The 18,086-nt window shown below is 42.9% G+C and overlaps 1 protein-coding gene across 10 annotated transcripts in view; it reads left to right on the forward strand.

Moving 5' to 3' along the window:
* Positions 1 to 16,870, forward strand: part of LOC115778681 (polypyrimidine tract-binding protein 1-like) — a 34,228-nt gene extending 17,358 nt beyond the window's left edge. For 5 of the 10 annotated variants that reach the window (XM_030726902.1, XM_030726908.1, XM_030726903.1 and 2 more), the window contains 13 exons: positions 1,947 to 2,007; positions 4,394 to 4,566; positions 4,909 to 5,055; positions 5,141 to 5,269; positions 6,428 to 6,538; positions 6,619 to 6,790; positions 7,194 to 7,271; positions 7,765 to 7,907; positions 9,806 to 9,839; positions 12,781 to 12,873; positions 14,604 to 14,820; positions 14,948 to 15,025; positions 15,703 to 16,870. In XM_030726902.1, coding sequence (XP_030582762.1) covers positions 1,947 to 2,007; positions 4,394 to 4,566; positions 4,909 to 5,055; positions 5,141 to 5,269; positions 6,428 to 6,538; positions 6,619 to 6,790; positions 7,194 to 7,271; positions 7,765 to 7,907; positions 9,806 to 9,839; positions 12,781 to 12,873; positions 14,604 to 14,820; positions 14,948 to 15,025; positions 15,703 to 15,835 — 1,569 coding nt within the window. In that variant the 3' untranslated portion in view covers positions 15,836 to 16,870. Of the gene's footprint in view, positions 1 to 1,946; positions 2,035 to 4,393; positions 4,567 to 4,908; positions 5,056 to 5,140; positions 5,270 to 6,427; positions 6,539 to 6,618; positions 6,791 to 7,193; positions 7,272 to 7,764; positions 7,908 to 9,805; positions 9,840 to 12,780; positions 12,874 to 14,603; positions 14,821 to 14,947; positions 15,026 to 15,702 lie in introns of all 10 variants that reach the window. The other 5 variants (XM_030726899.1, XM_030726900.1, XM_030726905.1 and 2 more) reach the window with 3 other exon arrangements.
* The last annotated feature ends 1,216 nt before the right edge of the window (positions 16,871 to 18,086 follow it).

An 18,086-nucleotide genomic window follows, 5' to 3' on the forward strand; every position in this document is an offset into this window, starting at 1 on the left:
GGAACTAATGAAAGTCAACACCAGCTAAGACAAATGCATTCACACAGCCTCCCCAAAGTAGATGAATGTGAGATGGTTTTCCAGGCTCAGGCTGTGGAGAAGAAAGCGGGTTGAACAAATTTACTGAGTTTGAACTTCAGATTTGCTTCGGTTTTCTTTCCATCTTGTGTGCTTTTAGAAAGTGGGGGAAAAATAATAATGCTATCACCATCTGTCATACAGTCTATGTGTGTTACAGAGAGACATCTACCAGAGATGATGACTGCTGTTATCGTATTATAGGTGTTTTATATTTTAAATATTTTAATTAATTTTATTATTATATTCATTTCAGGCAGCACAGTGGTTAGCACTGTTGCCCCACAGTAAGAAGGTCCTGGCTTTGAATCCACCGTCTGGCTGGGACCTTTCTGTGTGGAGTTTGCATGTTCTCCCCGTGTCTGCGTGGGTTCTCTCGGGTACTCCAGCTTCCTTCCACAGTCCAATAACATGCGTTCAGTGGAGTTAGGGTCACGGATGATTCTAAATTACCCATAGGTGTGAATGGTTGTCTGTCTCTCTGTGAGAGTCTTAACCGTGTGACAGGTTGGCGACCTGTCCAGTGTGTACCCCACCCTGGACGGGCCTTGCCATATGGCAGCTGGGATAGGCTCGAGTCCCCTCAAGGACCTGAACTGGGGCTGGGATGGGATGGGATAGGATGGGATGGACGGATGGACGGATGGACGGATGGATGGATGGACGGATGGATGGATGGATGGTCATTTCAACTGCTGTAACAAAAGAATTTCCCAAATATGAGCGTGTTTCTCAACTCAGAATATTGCAGAAAAGATATGTGAATGAAGCCCCAGTACCAGAAGTCCCAGAAGATGGCAAACTAATAATTAATATCCAATGCAGAGTTCAGTTTTTGAAAAAAACACAGACTTACATACATGCATATGTACAAAATGATAATTTATCCCAGAAGTTGTGACATTAGTTTTTTGTAGAAGCCAGTTAAACAGAAGAAAATCCATGCTTTGATATGAACTGCATGAATGAGGAAATGCAGGAGCAGCAGAAGTCTGAGAGAAACTCGACATTTGTCCTGCCAGCTGCAGATTAGGTTCAGGATCTGTTAGCCTGCTAACTGCCCCGGGGTTTAGGTTGGCTCTCTCCATGCCAACTAGCTGTTGTCCAAGGTAGGTTTCTGCGACATTTAAGAGGCGTCACTTAATTTAACCTGAGCTGTTTCAAAGATGTTTCAAAATCCCAACAGGTCCTAACATGCTACGTGTTTGTTTTAATCCTGTAATATTTTGGTTTGATTGTGACTTTGGGAGATGTTTTATATTTAAGATAATTATCCCTCATTGTACGGACCCTGCAGTTTAGTCACAGAATTATTTTGAAAGTCAGGCAGCAAAAACTGGACTTCATACAGGAGAGAGCTTCTCACAGGTTTGGGACACATTAATTCATAAAGATAAGAGTGGATTTTATTTTATCGGTGATATTCGGGGATAATAGTCTTTTTGATGAGCTCTTTGACATGATCATTTAAATACCTGAAAGGCCTGTATTTCAAGGACCCTTGACCCGAATCACTCTGCTATTTTAACCCAATAACAGAGTGGTTGGGGTACAGATCTCATGGGTGAACGTGCCCTGACCAGCAGATCTCCAATTTCAATCCAAGCCGTGGACGGTTTGCTTCCTGTCATTACCTGCTCTTCCTCCACATGAACTGTTCTTCTCTCATCTGTCCCTGACACAAACAGATAAAATCAAAAACAATCCTTTGCCCTATAAAAATATGTGGGCATCATTTCTTGTTTTGTATCCTAACTACTGTTTTGCAAAAGCGCCTTTTCTTTTCCTGTATGAATGAGATCCTTTAAAGAGATGATGCACATAAACTGTGGAAAAGAGGTCAAACTGAAGTGCTTCTGTTGTTTCAGAGAGGATCTGACGAGCTTTTCTCCAGCATCTCCAACAGCCCATATATCATGAGCACCGCAGGTCAGAACCCACTCTGCACACACAAAGGTGCGTTGGGGTCAATGCACCATTTTTAATGGAGAGAAAAATATTAGTGAGCATTTGTGCTACTGACAGAGGACTCACAAGCAACTGCTTCCCTGTTACATTAGCAGATACTAGGAGACTCGACAGTATGGTTATCCTAGACACAGAGGATGTGCGGAAACAACACCCACCACTGTGTAAACCTTCTATTTGCAAGTAGCAGCCAAATGTAGGAAACATTATTATTCACACACAAAAAAAAAATTAGACTGGCTACTCTCTAGAACACTTCCTCTCTGTTTGCAGATGAATTATAAAGATGGTTAAATACTCAGTAGTGTTAACAGAAAACACGGATGCCTGTGATACAATACAGACTGATATGTGTTTAACATCAGGGCCCTATTCCAGGAAGCAGGCTTAACCCTGAGTTCAGGGAAACTCTGGATTTTCTGTTAATTTCACCTTTGAGTCAGTTAGCAGGGTCACAGACTCTGAACTTCGCCTGCTCGTTGGCAGGTTTTCTTCAACAAATTGAGTTTCTCTCTGGCGCCTCCCCTCCTGCTGCACCTGAACCAGCTGACTGACACTCCGATTCATTTCCTCATTCATAAAGTTGCTGTTAAAGCTCAGAGCAGAGAGAATTAATCTGTAGAAATTTACCTTTTTACAAGTACTGAAACGGTACTTGCATGTTAGTTTGCTGTTTTGTGTACTTAACGAGTGCTTTTACAGCCATTCAGTTGTCAATATATATAAGGATTGAGACAGCGATTATGTCACAGATTTATAATCAGCTCACAATAAAATATATATAGTTTATATCTTTCTAACTCTGTAGACAATAATGCAGCTGTCAGACTGTTAGTTTCCTTGCCAAGCAAACATTTACTGTATTTTACACATTGTTCAATTCAGTTTTATTTATAATGTGCCAAATCACAACAACAGTTAACTCAGGGTACTTTATATTTAAGGCAAAGACCCTACAATAATTCAGAGAAAACCCAATAATCAGATGATCCCATATAACCAAGCACTTGGTGACAGTGGGAAAGAAAAACTCCCTTTTAATGGGAAGAAACCTCCAGCAGAACCAGGCTCAGGGAGGGGCAGTCATCTGCTGGGACCGGCTGGGGCTGAGGGGAGAGAGACAGAACAAAAGACATGCTGTGGAAGAGAGCCAGAGATTAATAATAACTAATGATTAAATGTGCTGATCAATGATCAATCATTGTGTTGTAATTGGTCACACTGAAGGAAAAATGTCTGCCACAGCTGGATCTTGGAGATGATGTGAACATTTAAGTGAAGATGAGGCTGATGAGACTAAAACTGAAGCAAATGTATTTTAAAGTGAGTTAAATGCAGCTGCAGACAGTCTGTCATCTGAACACTTCATGTTACAACTTGTTCACAGATTCAGTCATCAAATGCTGCTGACATTTTGAAAGTTTGGTGTCAGACTACGAATCTTGAATCACCCAAATCTAAATCAGTCTCAGTGGATCGACCCAGAACTGGATCCACCCGTTCAGCAAAACGTGTCCAGATCTGAGTCTGCATGCACGGCAGTGTGAATCTAGAATGGATAAGGATTCAGACTGGATCAGGCCCAGATCTACTTCAGCTCCAGTCATTTCTCAGTTCATCCCATTGGGATCCATTCAGAATGGCTTAATTTTTCCCAACACAATCTGCATTATTTATTTAAAGTTGCTCATGTGCGCTAAGCGGAAGGAAGGAGGCCGAGGACTAGTGAGTGTCAGAACCGCTATGCAGGATGAAACAACAAAGATCCATGAGTACATCAGGAAGATTACCACAAAGGATCGTGTGCTTAGTGAGTACCTCAGGCAGCAGAAACCTGAGAAAGAAGAGGAGAAAGCACGTGAACCATCATGCAGCTGTATGGCATGTACCACTGACAGATAGAAGTGGCTAATATCAAAAAGTCCTACCAATGGCTGGACCACTTTGGGCTGAAAGGACAGGAACTAATCATGGCAGCACAGGAACAAGCTCTAAGCACAAGATCGATAGAGGCTGGGGTCTACCACACCTCGCAAGACCTCAGGAGCAGGCTGTGTAGGGATGCCCCTGAGACAATCCAGCACATAACAGCAGGGTGCAAGGTGCTAGCAGCAGGGCACATATGGAACGCCATAACTAAGTGGCTGGCATAGTATACAGGAACAGTCGAGACGAATATGACCTGGAAGTCAGGTGAACATATTCAGAGTTGCTGATTTCAGTGTTCGTCAACTGAGAGCTCATTTTTAAACTCAGTTTGTTGAACTTGCTTCCTGGAATAAGGCCCAAAACTTCTATCTCTGCTTTGATTCAGATAATAAAAACCAGTGTTTCCTCTTCTCTGTAGCCAATGGCAATGACAGCAAAAAGTTCAAAGGTGACATAAGAGGTCCCAGCGCGCCATCCCGGGTCATCCATATCCGCAAACTTCCCAATGACATCACAGAGGCCGAGGTAATCAGCCTCGGCATGCCTTTCGGAGACGTCACCAACCTGCTGATGCTCAAAGCCAAGAACCAGGTACACACTGCAGCTTCCTGTGTGTTTTGTTTGTTTTCCATCCATAGCTCACATGGATGCAGAAACCATGAACGGGCAAAAGTGTTTTGATTTTTGAAATCCAGATGTGATGATTACATGTACGAACAGACACTGATCAAAACCAAGACCCTCATATCCTTGGAAATTTCAATTTCAATTTCAGTTTTATTTATATAGCGCCAAATCACAACAAACAGTTGCCTCAAGGTGCTTTGTATTGCGGGTAAAGACCCTACAATATTAATGCACCATGTACTAATAACCTGCATCATGGGCAGGTGCAGTCCTTTCTAAACTGTTTTGTGTCCCATCTCATCTCAGGCCTTCTTAGAGATGAACTCAGAGGAGGCAGCTCAGAACTTGGTGGGTTATTACTCCACAGTGGTGCCCATCATAAGACATCATCCGATCTATGTCCAGTTTTCCAACCACAAGGAGCTCAAGACTGACAACTCTCCAAACCAGGAGGTAGCACAAACCGCTGTTAGCACCTGTCCAGCTCCTTCCTTCAGTTAGCACCTTGTTGATCCTCCTTCCCTTTCTCCTTTCTCAGAGGGCACAGGCAGCTCTTCGAGCCCTCAGTACGTCTCATGTTGACACGATGGTGGCAGCTCCGAGCACCGTACTGAGAGTAGTGGTGGAGAACCTCGTCTATCCCGTTACCTTGGATGCCTTGTGCCAGGTATCCATAGTACACCACAGCAGTGTGCATGCATGTATATTACTGTTGTGAATAAAACCAAGACAGCTAGAAATAGCTGGTGTAATATAGCCTGAAACAACAATCTGACTGCAAAGTTAAAGATGCATGTTTTACTTGCCTTGCTGTGGTAACATCCTGCTGGCTCGAGAATTTTCTGCTGTTACCTACCAGAACAGATTGCTCTCATGAGCGTTAGCTAGCAGTGCGGCTATTACCACTAGCAAGTGGTCAGAGCGCTGGCTATAACCCTGTATATAACATTAATTGAGTTAAATACTGCATGAAATGATGACCTGGAATGGAGCTGGGTTGACAAGAGGCTTGTAGCTGTGTAGCAACTGTTGGCAGGCTAAAGCAACATAAATGCGATTTGGCAGTTGGACATGCATCAGTTGATGTGGGCTGGCATTAAGATCAGCTGATCTGTGGGGTTTGCCTGCTGGATCTGATCAGAAATCATTTCAAAGATACAGCAGTGTAGGGCTGTGCAGTTGATCAAATTTTGATTTCGGTTTTGGCTCCAAACAATCACAAAAACAGTGTAATCGACAAAAACGATTAGTATTAAAATGATTTTGTCACATTATGCTCCGTATACTCTTAGCCCTGATTTATGCTGCAGCGCTGAGTCTTTGCCTACGACGTAACCTACGTAAGTGGCCGGCAACATTGCCGGCACTTAGGCTTGTGGAGGTGCATACATACGTGCCGGGACAATGCAGCCCGCAACCATCATTAACCAATCATCATTAAACGTTCAGGATCTGTCAGTGAGCAAATTTATTTGGTCTAAATAACCTGGTCTTCCTAGTATTATTAGTTGTGATAACTGATAACTTTCTATTTATTTATTATTTGGGTTTAATTTATATTGTAATTTATTTATTTTCAATTGAGTATTTTCGAGAGATTGTAGACGTGCACTAGATTTCAAGGTGTTCACTGATCTTTAAGTGCAGTAAATGCAGTGTGTCATCAAAGTCAGTGAGTAATCGCATTAAATAATCGTGGTTTCAATATTGACGAAAATAATTGTAATTATGATTATTATGATCTTTTTTTTCTTTCCCCATAATCGAGCAGCCCTACAGCGAGCATTTATTTAGTGGTTAAACTGAGCTGCTGTTTGGTCCTCAGATCTTCTCAAAGTTTGGCACCGTGCTGCGGATCATCATCTTCACAAAGAATAATCAGTTCCAGGCTCTGCTGCAGTATCCAGATGGAGCGTCGGCCCAGGCAGCCAAACTGGTGAGCACGAATGGTTCCGAGTACTTTTCTTGCTTCCACTAAAGGGTTCACTGACCAGTATTAATACTGTGCTGTTTCAGTCTCTGGACGGACAGAACATCTATAACGGCTGCTGCACACTGAGGATCAGCTTCTCCAAACTCACCAGTCTGAACGTCAAATACAACAACGAGAAGAGCCGAGATTTCACCAGACCAGACCTTCCCACTGGAGACAGCCAGCCGGCCATGGAGCATACAGCCATGGCCTTTAGTAAGACCCCCACCATACTGATATATCACTGCAACCGTGCTCAGAAAACTGAATGAAGCAAAAGGAAGTAGCAGGGCAGACCCACTTCACTTGTGGATGCTATTAAACATGACGTGAGCCAAATTTCAGGATGATCTTCTTGTTTGTTGTTGACAGTGAACTGAGCAGCCACTGACAAAGGCCCACTATAACATAAAGATTTTGAACTGTGAATCATACGACCCTACTCTAGAGACAAGAATAAAAATATTGTGCTGGAAATGTGCATTTTAGGTCTCTTTTAATAACAAGGCTTTTGTAAATGTTGCACAGAAACCCTAAGCTAATTTAAAGTGTAACATGATTGCGGTGTAGTCCTGGTACCTTGTCAAGTTAAAATTCAGCTGGTGTTCCTTTTATGCAGCTCCAGGCATCATCTCTGCTGCACCGTATGCTGGAGTGACTCACACGTTCCCACCAGCCTTCACTATTCAGCCTGCTGGTGAGTCTCAGTATTCTGGATGTCCATCAGATAACACGCACTTTGAACAGGAACTCGAGCAGTGGTCGAGTTCTCTTTTGAGAATGACTCTTATAGACGCATACACACCCACAGCTGAGTTTTTGTGATTAAATAAAATCTTTAGAGGTTGTTCAGTAGTTTATCCTGCAGGACCTTGTAGAATCCTTGGTGCCAGCATGGAAGTGACGTTCAGGAATAGAAACAGTATGCATATGAAATTGAGCTGTTTATGTATTAAAGTAAACTGATCTTCAACTTTATTCATTCCTTCCTCTCAACCTTGATTGCTGAGATCATTTTAGTCATTTGATTTCATTCAGGGCTGCAAATATTTCCTGTATCAATTCATCAATTCAGTTTTCATTTGTTCTACAAATACCAGATTAGATTCAGCCTCAGTGTGCGAATGTGTGTTGAGTGACGTATCTCTGGCACATTGCAGATTTTTGTTTACTTGTCTCAACTCTCCCAGTGTCCTCCCCCTATCCAGGCCTGACAGTCCCCACTCTGCCCGGAGCCCTAGCCTCTCTGTCCCTCCCTGGGGCCAACAGGCTGGGATTCCATCCAATCCCTGCTGGGCACTGTGTCTTGCTGGTCAGCAACCTCAACCCTGAGGTCAGTGATTATCTCCTTATAGCCTGTTAAGCTATGCATCTGAGAATTTTCTCGTATCTAACTTTCACCAATGAGTACCAATCACACTACAATTTTGGATTAGCCCACATGTTTTTGTTTTTTTTTTTTTTCTCTAAAGCTTCATTTGGTCAGGACTGACATTACGGGCAATAATGAAGTGTAAAGTGTTTTTGAACCGTGATCACTCTGTTTGGAGTTTTTGAGTTCCTCATTTTTAAATCTGTGTGTAGATTCTATAGCAGAAGTCTTTGAGTGCACAATAGCCAAAAAAAGTAAAGTGGATTCATGAAACTATGTGCACATTTTATACATCACAGCTCACCTTGCAGTGTGTGCACATAGATCAGCCTCAGTACAGCAGATCTCTAATGCTGTCTGTCGTCTGTGATTTCTTCCACCAGTGGCAGTATATTCACACTGAGTATCGGGGGAAAGGCAAGGGTTCTCAGAAATGCTCTGCATGTGGCTGACAGCCGGTATCATAAGCCACTACCTCTGTTCAGTGATGGTCACACTGTGGACCAGGAAGACAGACGGTTTGAAAGAGGAGTAAAAGGATCCACTGTGAACGACCATCACTGAACAGAGGTGGTGGGTTATGATGCCAGCTGTCAACCACATACAATGCTGTTTTGAGATTCCTTCCCAGGCGCCTCAATCCCCACTCACATCTTACTTCAGGTGACCTCAGTAGGTAATGATAGGGTGGGGCAAACAGTGGTTTTGCCCAAAACCTCAGGTGATAATGAGCCAAGCCTTTTTTCACACCTTGGCTCATGTGTCTGTGTAGGTTCTCAGTCATCTGGGTCATAGTAGTCTCTGGAGTTTGAAAAAAAGGTGACTGGACTTCTTTAAGTTTCTTGGGAGAGATGAGAGGTGAAACGTGTTCAAGAAACTTAAAGAAGTCCAGTCACCTTTTTTTTTTTTTCTTTTCAAGCTACCGAGACCTTGGCTCATGTGATGACGCACATGATTAATAGTGGGTCAACAATCACCTCCAAAGAGGACGGCCCCCACTCGGGTTTAAATACCCAGAACTCTCTCTGAAGAAGGCAGTTGAACAAGAGGTGAAACATCCTCAAAATACTTAACAGATATTGTGACGTTTTTTTCAAGCTCTTTGGAGAAGCAGGACCTGTTAACAGAGAGCAGAGCTCTTCTGGAAGGCAGATAGAACATGACTGAAAATAAAAATAAAAACATAGCAGACAGAAAATATGGAGACTTTTTTCCCTTCGAAATTTGAACTTCTCTTGTTCGTCCTGTCTAATTCACACGTGTGCTGCAGACCACATGCTTTGAGCTTTCAGGTTCAGTTAGCACATTTAATGTTTTACACCCCACCTCCCACCTTTAATTGAGTCCGGGCCTCAGTCTGAAGGGTGGATGATGGAAAATCACGGAAAATCCTTTTATGATTTATCATCACAAAATGCGGTTTGACCTCCGGTGTGTTCTTGTCTTCTGACATTGAATGTTTTCCTCTCACTGATGTTTTGCTTTTTTTGTCACCCTCTGACTTCCTGTTATGATTTTTTTTTTTAAATAAATGCTTTCATATTAAACTGTCATGAGACCCTCTCCCCACCACACCTCTGTGCATGTGTGTGCGCGCACACGTGTATGTACATGCACGGGCGAGTGCGCACACATGCACACACCCCCACACCCATGTAGTCATGTGTAAAAATGTTGTTCTCGTATTGACATTATCTGACCCCTCCTCTCCAAAGGTAATTAACCTTTTGATTGACCCTGCACCTGTCTTTTTTCCCCTTTAATTTATTGCCATGGAAACGCCTCGGACCCTCCACCTGTCCTGCACTCCCACCTTTACCTGTCCTGTCCCTCCGCTGCCTTCTCTGCTGTCTTTAAAGAGAGTTACGCCCCACTGCCTCTTTATTCTCTTCGGTATGTTATCACTAGCTTCTTATTTAGTGTTATCAGTACCTCGTGGTTGTTCTGATTTGTTTTTTTTAAACAATCAGGTTTCTGTTTGCTTTTCCTCTTTTTAATTTATTTTTGTATTCATGAAAAAAATAGTGCTGGTTTGTCAGATTTTGTGTGTTGAATTGAAATTTTCACAATATTTGCAGCTTTTCCTCAGTGGGTTCCACGCAAATGAAAGGCCCTGATGGTAAAAGAATTGACTGTCTGAAGGCTACAAAGTAGAAACAAGGACAGCTTCTTCTAATTGTTCAAAAAAGGATCAGTAAGATGCAGAAAAAATGTTTGGTTATGCTTAGCAGCATTGATCTGGAGTCAGCTGCAGCAGCTGTTTGTAAGTAAGGTCATGTAATGTTTTACTGTCATATTGTACCCATAACTGAACTAAAACAGGTTGCAGTATTCAGACAGTTTCCAAAAGACTTTATTGTTCAGTATTTTTAGATGGTCATCAACACGTCGTGGCAGCATAGCTGATAACCAGCCCAGCAGTTACTGCGCTGAGTCTCTTTGTGGAACTTAGCAGAGCCTGTTGCTGTTGGGGGATTTTAAACACTTATCGTTAATATGAGTGAAACACAAAGCAAAGAAAATGTGAATACGCACAGTTCAGATGATAAAATTGTGTACTTCTGCATTGTGTTTAGATCATTAACCAGTCAGATACAAAGACAGCCTGTAACATATTGCATAAAATTCCATGTAAGTGTTGTCCTTACACAAATATACACAGCATTTAGCTTTGCTTTATATTGTGTGCATTGCTGTGACTAGTATAAAGTCTAAATAAAGCGTAGAGGCAATATCCTGGCCCGTTGTATTGCTAGTCTGCACCAACTCACCAAGCGTTACATTTTACTGTGAAGCGCACTCGAGCACAGTTGTTTAAGGGCGCCAGCCATCCCAAATCAACATCTGTATGCACAAACACATTCCAACAAATTGGTATAGCCACACATACTTTAGCCTGCATCTTTTTACTTGCCTGATATTGAAATTGAATTGATATTCACCGATGCCCTAATCACTGACTGAACACAGAGAATCGGAGTCAGATTAATCAGCAGAACAGCGCTATTGAAGGCATTTGCTAGAAAATCCAAATTCTGCCCATATGCATTGTAGAGGGACAAAAGGGTTTAGTGAGTGTTCAGTTGTACTGCTGCTATGCTCCCACCAGTCTTATCAGAAGAGGGACAAACCAGCCCCGTGATAATTTAGGCCCCAGAGACCCCGATTTGTTGGTGAGTGGTTGCTGGAGGTTTGTGGCAGTCACCTGTTGAAATCAGTTGCAAAGACGATCCTGCGTGAAAACCTTCTTGTGATTGATTCGGTCACTAGCAGATTACCACGGATGCCAATAGTTTACAACAGAAGTCATGGACTTGTCTGCACGCACACACCAGTTGCTCACCAAGTGGCAGAGAAACTGTGAAAAGTGCGACGTGACTGATTTCGCCTGTGCCAGCCTACAACCTCCAACTACTCGCCAGCTGGTCAGGGAATACATATTTTTCCCAAACAACCGGAGACTTCCAGGGAGTTGATGTTAATAGGAAGGGAATAGGCAGTTAATGGTAAATAGACTGGTACTTACATGGTTTTCTAACTCAGTTTGAACACTAAGTACTTTCTTACTACAAGCCTTATTCACCCAGTCACACAAACATTTATATAAATGCTTTTATTTTCGATGCCTCAGCACTGTTAACCTAATGGTCAAATACTCGATGCTCCGATGGATGCATCGAGGGTAACTCAGAGTTCAGTATCTTGTCCAAGGATACTTTGAGGAGATGTATAAATGCTGTATAAATATCAGTCCAGTCATTAACAGTCTTGGGGATTTGAATTATCAGTGACACACAGCAGGGAGAAAGTGACACAAAGTGTTTTCTGTTAGGTTGAAATGGATTCATAGCCTGTAAAAGGCAGTAGTAATCTTTTAGATCTGCAGTTATTAATCATTCAGCAGATAATAATTGTTGCATTTACTCAGAATAATCTCTGCTAGTTTAACTTCACAGATGAGAAACTGAAACTGAACTTTTGTCTTTTGTTGAGTTACTACATTTTTACTGCAGCATAAGAAAGCCACCTTGTTTTTAGTATATTGGACTGTTGGACACATACAGTCTACACACACACACACACACACACACACAGTTTTGGCAATAATAGCAATTTTCTAAACAAAAAAAACCCCAAACTACGAGACTTTTGAGTTCAATGTCTAGCTTAAAGTTGGGGGGCCAGCAGTCCTCGGTGGCTCTGACACTCACTCAGTACGTTTGAGCCCACAAACCTCTGAGTTCACGTAACATTTGGCGCTTCACTCTGAGGAGCTGCATTTATTGTGTGCTACGTCTTTTTTGATTGTCAGTTTTTAATTTTGCATGCTGGGGTTTCTTTCATTTTGCATGTCCTCAGTGCTCAATTAGTTGCTGTTTTTATTTTTATTTTATTTTGGGGTGGGGTGGGGGGGGATCAACTCCCATAAATCATAATTTTCCTACACATTTGTTTTCTCTGACCCTTAATTTCCTCACTTGCATTTTCCTGTATTTAACCATCAGGAATTTCTGCCTGCTAGATTCTGGTCACTGATTTGAGTCTCTTTAGTCCCATTTGTTGACAGCAGCGTCTCACTGCTGCTTCTTCCTTCACTTCCAGGGTTTATATCCAGCCCTTCAACAGATGAATTTTTTTTTTAAATATCCATCTGTTATGTCCTCCACAAAAACTGATATTTGTCCATTAAGACCAAGGCTCAGTGGCATGGCAGGCTGCAGTCAGTATAATAGCTTCCCATAGGGTGTAAGGGGAAACTCTGAGGAAAGCTTCCTGTTTGTTTGGCTTCTGTGTGACAGCTAACCTCTTCCTCTTTATTTGCGGCTGTGTTAAGGTGTCTATGGTGATGTGATGAGAGTGAAGATTCTGTTCAACAAGAAGGAAAACGCTCTGGTTCAGATGTCCGACTGCACACAAGCTCAACTAGGTAACCCTCTGCACATGCCCGGTGTGGTCCTCAGGTGTTCAGTCTGTCAAAATCCAGGTCCTAAAGTGTTGGAGTGCTGCTGCTTGAGTGTTGTAGAAATGGCCAAAATACTTTAATGTATTCCTGCAGCTTCTGATTTGAACACTACACACAGTGATGAGCCCGGACATTATGACCACTGTCACAGTGGGTCCTCCATGTGCCGTTCAGACAGCAGCCTTACTGAGACTGAGCACACACTAACAGGACACGTGCTTCATACCTCTGCTGGGAGCACCTCAGAGGTCTTTGCCATTTTAGAGATGCTTTTCCTGAGCCAGCGATTAGGCCCTTGCCTGAGTTCTGCGTTCCCACTTTTACCACATTAAATAATGAGAAGCGACTTCTGGCTTTCAGGCTTCAGCTTGAAAACAGCTAAAGGAGTTCATTGCAGCTCTGGGATATTTTACCAGACCTGAAAACAGGGATCACTTTTTCTTTCATTTCAAGAATTAACTGAACATTTGATGAAGGCCGTACTTCTGCCGTCCGTCCATCCGGTAGTCTTAGGGGGCTGGAGCCTATCCCAGCTGTCACAGGGCGAGAGGCAGGGTACACCTATACAGGTCGCCAGCCTGTCGCAGGGCTAACACAGAGACAGACAACCATTCACACTCACATTCACACCTGTGGGCAATTTAGAATCACCAATTAACCTAACCCCACTGACTGCATGTCTTTGGACTGTGGGCGGCAACCGGAGTACCTGGAGAAAATCCACATAAACTCCACACAGGAAGGCCCGGGCCAAGGTGGATTCAGACCCAGATCTTTTATGAAGCACAATTTCTCAGCTTCCAGAAACTGAATTTTTTACGATAGGACAAACAGTCGCATAATTACATAATTGATCAGATGTATCAGCGGTGATATACGCGGCGTTAGCCAGCTGTTCACGGAGGGTAACGGCAGGTAACGGGTGTATCGCCGGCGATCACCCGCTGTTAAAGGGTTAAACTGAAAAATGAACCATTTTAAGAAAAATATCTCATTTTGAATTTGATGGTAGCAGCATGTTGGGACAGGGGCATGCTTCCCACTGTGTAGCATCTCCTCTTCGTTTCCCTCCCCGGGTCTGCTTTGTTCACTTTGTCCAGCTGCACCCGATCAGGTTCACCCCCAACCGATCGCGAAAAAGACATCATCTGCTCTAAAACCCGGATATACCTTTCAGCATTGATGGAGTTTTTCCAGATGTGCAGCTGCCAGTTCCACTGACCATGATGCAGGATAACAAGCTGGATGCTTCCCCTGCTCTTTAGTCTGGAATACTCGACATCCATGTTTTCCAAAAGGAATTTCAAATTTTGACCACAGGACAGTTTTCCACTTTGCCTCAGTTAATTTTAATTGAGCTTTGGCCCAGAGAGCACTAGAATTTCATATACGGCTTCTTCATGATTCAGTGTTCCAGGTTCAAGATACTGTATACAACGACATTTATTGCACTACTGCTTAAAAATAACTTTCCCTGTAAATGCAAAAGTAATAATAGAATAGATGAATAAATATAAAGTGAATAAATAGATAATGCCTGGCAGATTGGTGAATCTCTGCCCAGCTGCCTCTCAGAGATGCTCTTTTCATGCCCAATTGTGTTACTGTTAAGATTTGATATGTTTTCTATGTTGTGTTGTGAATAAAATATAGCCATGTCTCTAAAACACTGTATATTTTGGGGGTTTTTACAGCTATGAGCCACCTGAATGGGCAGCGGCTCCACGGGAAGCCTCTGCGCATCACACTGTCCAAGCACACGAGCGTTCAACTTCCCCGTGAAGGGCATGAGGACCAGGGCCTGACCAAAGACTACAGCAACTCCCCCCTGCACCGCTTCAAGAAGCCCGGCTCCAAGAATTATTCCAACATCTTCCCACCTTCTGCCACCTTACACCTTTCCAACATTCCGTAAGTCTTTCAGCTGTTTGAGTAAGAACAACTGGCCTGCGGTCCAAACTGAGGGACACGCTAAACAGCTGACCCCAAAACGGGAAAAAACTGTATTTCCTCAGATCTTCTCTGCTTGTGTTTGTAGCCCTTCTGTGGTTGAAGATGATCTCAAGATGCTTTTTGCCAGCTCAGGAGCCATGGTCAAAGCCTTCAAATTCTTCCAGTAAGTCGCTCATTTACTGCCTGTGCTTCCGAAGTTCACGATTAGTGATTCCTGTCCTCCGTTAAAGCCCTGCTTCTCTCACTGACCCGTGTCCCACGGCCCTCATCCCTCCCCAAACTACTTTTCGTTGCTCTGAAATGACGTTCTTTGTCCGAGCCTGAGGCCTTTACCCTGAAAGTGTTGAAAGTGTGCTGTTCCAGCTCAAGCAGGAGGCAGTCATGTCTATCTGTTTGATCAGCATATGTATCAAAGCATATGTATTCCCTGTCAGGAAAATTTCCCTGTCAAATTTCCCTGTGTTATGCTGTTAGCACAAACTCAGCACTTCCTGTCTGTTACAGATTAAAAGCCTTCTAACATTTCCTGGCACAGAAACCCTCAAGTTTTTAGCATGCTTTTATTGTGAAATGTTTTCAGGGACACATTATGGCGACCGACATTTGCTCTTATTCATTTCCAGGATTGCCGGCGGTCAGATTAGCCTGTAATTACTGACCAGTCGTTAAATGTGTTGTGTAGTGGACTTCCTCAGTCGTTTCAGTTTTTACGTGTGTTCGGTTTCTCTTGGGATGTCTTAGAAAGTTGTTAAGTGTGTGCTTTAGCGTTCATCCTGTCCTTTAATGTCATGTTGCTGTTTTCACTAAAACAGTGTAACCTCTTGTTCATTCTTCATACAGGAAGGACCATAAAATGGCTCTAATCCAGGTGGGCTCTGTGGAGGAGGCCATCGAGTCCCTCATAGAATTCCACAACCACGATTTGGGAGAGAACCACCACTTGCGTGTGTCCTTCTCAAAGTCCTCCATCTGAGTCACCATCTGAATCCTCTCGTCTCCTCTGAGAGAGGCAACACGACAGTGTCCACCACACTCCAGTCATTCCACCACACATCTGTAGAAACCACCATGAATTCATGTTAAATTATTATTATTATATTTTTAAAAGTTTTTAGGTTCTTTGCCTTCTAACAGGATTAGAGTCTCTCGAGGAGATACTGCACCTCTGAGAATAAAGTCATGGTTCTGCTGGAGGTCCCAGATCAGAGTCAGAATTCAGACAGCAGCATTCCTGTTGGAAAGTTGTTACCTTTTAGCTACTCTTGCCTTTGGACTTTAATCCCTTACTGTGGGAACAAAGTCAGCCTTCTTATCCAAAGATCTGATGTTTTTCAGATTCTGGCTTGTTCTTTAACTCAGATTAGTCCACATTTTGCAGGTGGTCCTGTTCCTTTTTAGCTTTTCTTTTTAAACGTACCAGCTCTGCTTGTAAATGATCAAAGGTCAGATTCCGCTCAGGCCTGCAGGTCTCAGACTGGCCCCGTAAACAAAGGCCTGGCTAGACTTTCACGTGATCCCTGTGCCTTATTCCTGGAGTCTGAATGACCTTGACTTTGACATGCTTTCTTTTTCTTTCTTTTTTTTTAAGCCTCTGAATTGGCACAGAGCAGGTTTACAGTTGGTGAGATGTGTTACAGATATATCTGCAATTTCCTGCTGTTTTCTGTCTGTAGTGTCGTGTGAAGCGTAAACTGAGTGTGTTTTAGCAGGTTTGTTGGGTCTTTAGTTCTAAATGCATTGTTTCCTGTTCCTTTTGACTTCTTTATTTTCATGTATACAATCATGTGTTAATCAAATCAAATGTTGTAGCAATATTTTAATCATTCCTGATTAGACTTTTTTGTTTTTGTGTGTGTGCGTGTGTGTCTCTCTGGGAGCTCCGCCTCTTATGGTGTGCAGACGAATGTTGTCTTTCCGGGTTGGTGAATTATGATGTCACATCTGCCGCCTGTCTGGATGGTTTTATTTATAAGTTTGTGATCCACTACAGCTGAAACCAAAAATGGCCTTCAGGATGCAAACAAATCTGTGTGCCTCAGGTTTCTGGTTTTATGGACTAAAGAAAGGCGGTGAGCTGGTTTCGGCTTTCTTGTTATTTTCCTGTGGAAATGTGGAATGTTTTTATTCATTTCTTGACTGTTTCACTGGATTCGATGCACCAGTGTGACTTCAGTCTCTATTGCAAAACCAGATGTTTAGAGTGCCTTGAACGCAGCACCGAGTCGTAATCAGGCATTAATTCCTCTGTACACTGATGTGACCGTTTGTCCCACAGTCCTCGGAAACCACAAGATGCTGGTTTGGTCTGTTTGTGTCTTAATATTAATATTTTTATGTTGACATTCTGGCTGCTCAGATGTTCACCTGAACTTCAAAAAGATGAAACTCCATTATTGTCTGAACTGTACGGTTAATCTTAACAACTTCATTGTGGTGCATTCAGTACAGCTGGGGAGGGGTCATCTGTTCGCTGTTTGACACTAGAAGAGAAAATGGTTGTCCCAGTCTACCTGCATATGGAGACCAAACGTGCAGGTGGACATGTCATTCCAGAGGAAAAATGAATGAACTTTAGTCGTGCTTTACCTGATTTGGATGCGACTGATGACCCCAGTATATTGCATATGAGGCACATCCTCACAGGTCCCTGCACACTGTGATTTCAGTCCTTGATGAAAGATTGTGAGATAAACTTAAGACAGCTGCTAAAATTCACAACTATAGCCAGCCAGTCAGACGGGGGTACGTGTGTCCATTAGGGGTGTGAAGGTGTCAGTTTGTGACTCATGGTTTGACCCTGTGTGTGTGTTTCTCAAAATCCACACAATGGTATACTGTCCAGTTGGCTCGACTTCATCCTGCAGTGGTTTAGGTACTCAGATGCTGCTTATTCTTGCCAAGAAAGGCCTGAGCTCACTACACTCAAGTATAAAATTAAACCACTCAAATGATGAATAAGTGCAACACATTCATATTTGATGTAAGTATGACACAAACCTGTGGTGGCTGTTATCACAGTGTCAGGGGCTTTCATATGTCAAACTAATGCAAGTGCTGCATTTATTGTTCATCACTACTACATGGAGATTGAGGCACATTAGGACATGTTACCCTTAAATCCCAAACTACAGCTTCTCTGTTGGGACGGCCCCCACAAGTGACTTGAATGCATCACAAATCTTGGTTCAGGTGAGGCAGGAATGGGACCAGTCAGTAACAGGAGG

This window comes from Archocentrus centrarchus, chromosome 4 (genome assembly GCF_007364275.1).
Source record: "Archocentrus centrarchus isolate MPI-CPG fArcCen1 chromosome 4, fArcCen1, whole genome shotgun sequence".
In the NCBI taxonomy this organism is placed as follows: domain Eukaryota; kingdom Metazoa; phylum Chordata; class Actinopteri; order Cichliformes; family Cichlidae; genus Archocentrus; species Archocentrus centrarchus.